Source organism: Juglans microcarpa x Juglans regia, chromosome 1S, assembly GCF_004785595.1.
Source record: "Juglans microcarpa x Juglans regia isolate MS1-56 chromosome 1S, Jm3101_v1.0, whole genome shotgun sequence".
NCBI lineage: Eukaryota > Viridiplantae > Streptophyta > Magnoliopsida > Fagales > Juglandaceae > Juglans > Juglans microcarpa x Juglans regia.
The window spans coordinates 5,779,578-5,787,761 of NC_054595.1; the positions used below are offsets into that span (position 1 = coordinate 5,779,578).

At 34.0% G+C, this 8,184-nt stretch overlaps 1 protein-coding gene across 1 annotated transcript; it reads left to right on the forward strand.

Annotated features, from left to right (window-relative positions):
- Nucleotides 1-1,910: 1,910 nt before the first annotated feature.
- On the forward strand, nucleotides 1,911-3,061 carry LOC121247625 (ethylene-responsive transcription factor CRF2-like). The gene has a single exon (XM_041146011.1). It carries the CDS (start codon nucleotides 2,160-2,162, stop codon nucleotides 2,964-2,966), a length of 807 nt encoding a protein of 268 aa, XP_041001945.1. The 5' UTR covers nucleotides 1,911-2,159; the 3' UTR covers nucleotides 2,967-3,061.
- The last annotated feature ends 5,123 nt before the right edge of the window (nucleotides 3,062-8,184 follow it).

Sequence of the window (8,184 nt, forward strand, 5' to 3'; positions counted from 1 at the left end):
ATATTATATATATGAATAATTCTATTTGAAAGTTTTTTAACCATAAATCATCTATATGACATTATAATAATATGCATCCTAAAATTTAAAACAAAAAAACATAATCAGCACGCCATGCCATCATAAACGATAAGAAAATTTAAAACATTAATAAAATATAAAATATAAAAACAAATATAACTTACAATTTTTAAAAGATAAACCAAATTAAATAAAAAAAACACATAAAAATAAGAACGTAGCATTTGATTTATTTAAAATGCATAAAATGCATAAAATGCATAAAATTCATGAAATATTTATAAAAAAATGAAAAATTAATATAAAATACAAAAACAAATAATAATAAAAACCTGGAAATGTTTTTTGATTAATTCACTTTTTAAAAAGAGAGATGGTCACCCCTCGTGGGAGGCCAACTTTTTTAAAAATCATTTAATATTTTTCAATATATATTATTTTCATAATGAATTATAATTTTGCGTGTTTTTACTTTTTGCTTGTTTGATTTTTTAAAATTTATAACTATGTTGTATTTATTTTTAACATATTTTTAATTAGTTTTTTACTGTTTACGGTGATGTGGCATGCTAACTTTGTATTTTTTAGAATTTTTAAATGCTTACTCTATACAACACGCCACGTGTCCTTTTATGATTAGTCATGGTATAATTAACATAACTATCAAGAATAATTTTTTTTATTAGTCATTATTTATTATCACCTTACGAAAAATATATACACACTATGAAAAACACTCTCACATCCTAAACAAATTATAAATATAAAATATAAAAATAAATATTAACTGATGCATAATATTTTTCAATAATTAAATCAACATTTTAGGTCAGGAGAATAGTTAGGATCTAATAGCCCAAGGACCTAGGTACTAAATAGTAATTTTTCTTAAGTCTAAACCTTGACTAATCCTCAAAAAAAAAAAAAAAAAAAAAAAAAAGGGTATGATTGAGAAATGCTTGTTTATCATCGACGTGACTTTGAAGATGCATTTTATTAATTATAAAGTTCTTCAAATTCTATCAATTTCATAAAGAAAACGCATTTTTTATTATCACCCTTTTTATTCTTTTAAGACTTAAAATATGTATTCTTTTTATTTTATAAAAGAGTTCTTCTACTCATAATTTCTGTATTATACACATATTTTTATTTTTTATATTTTATTTTTCTTCACTCAACAAATGTGTGATATAGAACTGTTGAGTAGAATTTTTCTTTACAAGATTAATATAGTTATTCACAATTCTCAAAATTAGTAAAATAAGCTATACTGTTTATGGTAACTCTGGATTTAAAGAAAAAAAAGGTAATCGCCTGATTATAATTTTAAAAAATTCATTCTCATTAGTCACTATTTATTATCACACACCTCACATTTTATAGAAAATACTTTCATACCTTATGAAAAATACTTTTACATCTTATGAAAAATGTATAGATGTGAGATATAAGAGTAAATAATGACTGATGTATAACATTCTTCTTAATTTTAAGAGTAGTTTTCTTTGAAAAAGTTTTTGATCCAAAATGTTTTCTCATTTTTTTAAAAATAAATTAATATTTTAAATAGTGAAAGAAAGTCACACTCAACAGAACGGTCCGGTCACCCTCCTCCTCACTCTCGTGACTCAGATATCTCCGACTCTATTGCGACGAAGATAATTGGGTTGCTAGGATTCCCACGTTTTCAAACCCAAGCCGTTACAACACGGGGATGCGGCGAGTCGTATGGAATGGCACCGGTCGTCGCCGGAATCTCCGGCTGTAAACAATCGTTTTTTATTTTTATTTTCTGTTAAGCATATTTAACTTGGATTGAAAAACAAAAGTAATTACTTTAAATCAGTATTTTTAATAAATGAAAAATAGTTGGGCAATTCGGATTCTCCTATAAAACTATGATTCTCGGCTTTTGGAATTTGGACTCTTCTGTGCTCCTCGTAACTCCTCTGCTTCTCACTCTTCCCTCTCTCTCTGTCTGTCTCTTTCTCTCTCTCTCCGAGAGTTGCCTTATTCCTGAATTCATTCATTGAGATATCTGTTTTAGATGCTTTTATATTCGTCCAGTTCCTGTTCCTTCTCGGCATTCTTTCAATTTTTTGGATACAATTGTAGTTGTTGTTGTTGTTCGAGAGATGCATAATTTGGTCAAGTACACAGAGCACCGGAATGTTACGAATAAGCTCGTGAAATCTCTTGCCAAACAGTTTCCGGTTTCCAATGCCGAGAAACCAAAACTAGTTCGGATCTCCGTCACGGATGCCGATGCTACTGACTCGTCGAGCGGTGAAGAGGAAGACGAAAAGCCGTTTCGTCAGTACCGAGTAAAGAGACTCGTGTACGAGATCAGAATCCGTGATTTCTCGCACTACGCGGCCATTAACGCAAAGCCACAGAATGCAGAGCTGAAACAGAGGCCAAAGCAGCCCAAAGAAGAAAAGAGTACTACACCGGTACGGGCACCGGCAAAGCAGCAGTTTTTGCAGGATGGTAAGAGATACCGAGGCGTTCGAAAACGGCCATGGGGTAGATGGGCGGCTGAAATCAGAGACCCTCTCCGGCGGGCAAGGGTCTGGCTCGGGACGTACGACACAGCCGAAGAGGCAGCCATGGTATACGACAAGGCTGCCATTCGCATCAGAGGCCCCAACGCTCTCACAAACTTTGTCAAACCTCCGGTTTCACCTCCAACGCCTAAAGTTGATACGGAGAGAAACTCAGTGAGCACTACTACTCCGGCGAGTTCTACTCAACGAGCAGTTGAAGAAAGCAAGGAAGATTGCGTGTGGTTGGATCCACAAATGTTGAAAGATTTCATACTTTTGGATGAAATGATGCTGCCAGAAACATATTCAAGAGAAGATTTAATCGACATGTCAGTAGATTTAGAACAAGACTTGGGATCTTACAAATGGGACGTGGATGCATACTTTTCGGGTTGAAATAAATATGATTTGTAAATAGCGTTGTCTTCTGTAGATCAAAACCATCACTACTCTATCATCAATTTCTAATGTGAATATGCATCCCTCCTCCTGATTTGATCGTGGATTCTTATTTCCAGCTCTCTTATAAGTCTTTAATTTTTTTTAAGCTGCTCTTACTTTTTTATAATTTTATTTTCTTCAGTTACATATAATTAATTTAAGTTGTCGTTTGTTTTCACAACTCATTTCATCTTATCTAATCATTACAATTTTCTCAAATTACTATACAAAATAAAATAAATAATTAAAATTTTTAAATTTCAAAATAAAAAAAATATTAAAAATATATATTATAATAATATTTTATTCAACTTTTAATTTTAATCTCAACTCATCACAACTGTAAAAACGTAATCCCATGTATATCAATAATTTTAACTTTTTAGATGATCACAATATGCGGGATCAAAGTTCTTTTAAAATTATTGTCGGAATTTGAAAGTATTAATTCAGAGAAAGTGTAAGATGAAGTAGACCCTACAACATTAAATTTTATCTAAACAATATTATATGAGTAATAAACGATATAAGACTTACTTTATGTATTACTTTATCGCTTGAAATTTTTCAAGTTAGATAAAAATGTGAGTATTAAGATTTCTGGGCTCAATATGACTCAAAAGTTTCGTTTGTATTCAAAATCTACCTTAATTTATTTTATTATTATAATTTTTTTAAATTTTTACATAAAATATAATAAACAATTTAATTTTTTTAAATCTCAAAATAATTTTTTCAAATTCTCACATAAAATATAATAAATAATTCACTATTCACAAACTATCTCAATTCATCTTTAAATCTAAACCACTCTTAAAAAAATATCGTTTGAATAAAAAGAATAATGTTAGATATAAGTTTCAAATAGATAGATTACATATAAATTAAAATGGGTTTTTTTCTATTTTTAAGATGAAATTTATTTGTTTACAAAAATTTATTTGAGATTTATATATTTGAGGCATACAGAAATTATTTCTCAAATGAAAAACTGGCACTTCAATTCCATTGGTAAACTGATGGGCCGCCTTGGGGCTTGAGAGCCATAAAATATGGTGTTAATATTGAGAGTTGTTGGCCACTTCGTGTATCAGAAGAGAAGAGGGTCCATGCATGTTCATTAATGTTCAGTACTATGATTTATCCATGGCGGAAGGTCAACGACAAAGCTGCAGTCTGCAGCCACAATTATTAATGGTGCTGCTAGAGCCACCGCCGAGAATCTCATCGGTAAGATAATTTTTTTTTTATACAATTTTTTAAATTATTTAAATATTTTAAAAAATAAAATTATATAAATATATTAAAAAATACTTTCTTAATCACTAAATAAAAAAAATAAATAATTAAGGATAGGGGTGGGCTCCGACTTAAACCGAGTCAAAATGCCAACCTTCGACCTCTGACCTCCGATAGGGGTCAAGGTAAAAATTATCTCCAACTCCAACTCCTATCAGAGTGCATGTGGGCTTGCCTGGCTCGGATTGGGCACGGGCTCATAGCCCACTATCCAAGGCCCAATTATTGGCCCATCACTGTTTAAAAATATATTTTTTTTAAAAAGACCAAATAATGTAAAAAAATTAAAAAATCTAAGATACTATAAAAAAATAAGTTAAAAAGTTAAAATTTAAATACAATAACTAAATCATGTACAAAAAGTGTTTTCATGATTGCTTAGCAAATAGGAGGAGAAAGAGAGTGTTGGAAATGCGTTCGAACGGGGTGTTATATGAGACGCCGGAAAGCATTCATCAAGGGGTAGTAGAATATTTTTCTCCTTTCCTTCAAGGGGAACAACCGGTTGAGCAGCCTAGACTTGAGTAATGCATTGATCCCATCATTTTAGAGGAGGAGAATGCCTCTCTTCTTCATGCGCCTACCATAGAGGAAGTTTTCGAAGCTTTGTCTTCCATTCTGTCTCAGAGTGCTCTAGGTCCTGATTGGTTTGGTTTAGGTTTCTATAACAGTTATTGGGAGGTGGTTAAAGTTGATGTGTTGAATGCAGTTTTGGATTTCTTTTCGTCCAAGCACCTTCCCAAGTTTTTCACGGCCTCATATTTGGTTCTAATACCAAAGGTGGATTCACTTACAGGTTTTGATAAATTTCGCCCCATTAGCCTATGTTCCTTTTTTTATAAAATTTGTTCTAGGATTATTGTGAATTGATTAACAGGTCTCCTGCCTTGCCTGATATCTTTGAAGCAAGAAGCCTTTATCCCTGGGAGAAGTATCTTTGAGAACATTAGTCTCACCCAGGAAGTGGTTCATTTTATTAACAAAAGAGTTCATGGGGAAAATATTATGTTGAAAGTGGATATGGCGAAAACTTATGATCGTGTGGATTGGACTTTTCTTATTACAGTCTTACGAAGGTTTGGTTTTTCTTCACAATTATGTGACTTGGTGAATACTTGAATTTCTAGCTCGTGGTTTTTGGTTATGATGAATGGCACAATCAAGGGTTTCTTCTCGGGAGGCCTTGATCTTCGTCAAGGGGATCCTTTGTCACCTTATCTTTTTATCATCTAGCAAAAGGTCCTATTCCGGATGATTCATAGTAGCGTGAGAGAGAATAAATTTGGTCATTTCTATTAGGCTCGAGGTACGCCTATTATTTCTCATTTGATGTATGCTGATGATGTAATAATTTTTTCTAATGGAAGTTAGAGATCAATTTGAGTACTTCAGAACATTCTGAGTCAATATGGGAGGTGGTCGGGTCAGTCTATCAATATTCAAAAATTAGCATGATATTGTTCGGACAAAACTTCCCCCTATGTGCAAGCAGAGTCTTTTACGTCGTACTGGGTTCATGGAAAATACTTTTCCTTTTAAATATCTAGGTGTTCCGATTATTTTAGGGCGTCTTAAGCAATCTTATCTAGAAGGCATGGTGGATAAAGTGAGGCAAAAAATGAGTGTATGGAAGATGCGACTATTATGTTATGGTGGAAAACTAGTTCTGTTAAGGCATGTTATTCTAGTATGGCGATTCACCTCTTTGCTGTTTTACAGGTCCCTCAAGCTACTATCACCAAGCTTCACAGGTTGATGAGCTCCTTCTTTTGGAGAGAATTCGATGGGAGAGATAAAAAGAAATGGGTGGCTTGGAAATATCTTTGCACCCCTGTGGAAGAAGGTGGTATTGGGTTACGACATCTCCAAGACATTCAGAGAGCCTTACATATGTGTTTTGCTTGGAGTCTTTTACAAGGTACTTCTCTATGGGTTAATTTTTTCAAAGCAAAATATGTGCGCTCGAAGCCTTGGTTTTTAATATAAGCCACCAAATGGTCTAAATTTTGGAGAATGGTTGCTAATTATATCTCGCTGTTGCTGAATAATTCTAAGTAGAAACTTAGAGAATGAGAGATTTTTTTTTCTGGTATGACAAGTGGAGGGATAATGGTCCCTTAATTAATGAGATGCCATTAATGGATTCACCCATGCTAAAAGTTAAAGAGTGCAGGTTGTCGGATAGTTGGGATGTGGATCTTTTGGAGAACTTAGTTGGGTAGGAGATGCTGTATTTATTCACTTTTTTTAAAGTGATTGCGTGATGCTTGCACACTCACAACTGTAACTATCATTTCTCTCCATAAAGTAACGCTCAAACTCAGACTTACATTGCATAATATTCGTCAATGCACGATTTTGATGATACCTTCGTAGCCGCAATAAATTTGAACTCTGTGCATGTGTGTTATCTAAGGAAGATGTCGAGCCGGTCAGGCATGAGGAGCTATCACCTTCGGTTAAAGATTGACCACTGTTGTTGTAATGATTATATAAACCATCAAGATCACATTTAAGCTTGGTAATAAACTAATCAGCGTCCTTATCACCGAGTACGTCCCTAATTCAAGGTTCTGGAATCGTCAACTTATATCTGGGGTCAAGGATCGCAACGACAAATAATAATCTATTTATATTTTCAACATTCTTTCAATATTTATTATATTTGTATTTCATCTTTAGAGCCATAGCATGCAACAAACCCATACTGTCAACACGACTCTGTTACAAGTGGTCAAAAAGCACCGAGAGCTTCTTGAAGCACATGTCCGCAGTAGGATATTTTGTCCCAAATATCCGTATAGTTATGTCATAAAATAATTTAAAAAATTGAATAAAATACATGACATTGACCTAATCAATTGTGTCTGGCGCATTGAGCCCCCTTCTTCTCCCAATTGATTCTAGCAAAGTATACCTCATGCCCCCATCCTCGACCTCCATTCGCTCGAACGTTGGTTGGTACTTCTGTGCTATATTCAACATCATGTATGTAGAGTTTCATCGAGTCGGAACGTCTAGTTGCAACATACTGAAAGATGAGATCTCAAGGTGTTCAATTATTACCTTAAACTAGTAGAGTCGCTGGGGGGAAGCCCTCACATATCTCACAAGGTTTCAGACTTTAGTAATGGAATCATCAACCTCCTTCAACCCCTCATAAACTATGAGGTTGATGATATGAGCACAACATCAAACGTGGATAAACTGGTGCTCATGAATGATATCCTCCTTTATCGTCGTATTTCGCTTGAACTAATCAATGACAGTGTCATTTGCATTGGCATTGTCAACTGTGATACAAAGCACTTTTTTGATCCCCCAATCCTTTATATAGTCATCCATCTCCTTGCCAATGAATGAACCCTTGTGATTAACAATTTCTTTGAAACCAATAATCCGCTTTTGTAACGTCCACTCACTGTCAATAAATAGGATTGTGATACACATGTAGCCCACATTCTGTATGAGTGCCACGTATCAGTCGTAAATGATACTCTCTAGCTAGTGGCAACAAACATTTCTTTCATCACTACCTTATCCTTGGCATGCCTCTTCAAACAATCATGCATCACCGTATACTGTGAAAGTATGGACATCGTAACTCTAAAGTGTGCACAAATTTGCGAAAGCCTGCTTTGTCAACCTTGGTAAAAGGCATATCATCAGTGATGATCATCTTCGCAAGAACATCTCTTAACATCTTCTCACTATATTGAGGGATTGAAATCTGCTTAATCTGTGTGCCATCAGTGGCCGTAGAAGTCTCATAACTTAGCTTCTTCTGATTAGTTGCCACCAACCCTTTTTGTATCTTATACCACTAGCAGCCCATAAGATGTGCTATTAATACTAGCGTGCCTTGTTTCTTCGA

Bases quoted from the DNA above. Each gene is read 5' to 3' on its own strand.
- LOC121247625 (XM_041146011.1), top strand. From the start codon at position 2,160: ATGCATAATTTGGTCAAGTACACAGAGCACCGGAATGTTACGAATAAG.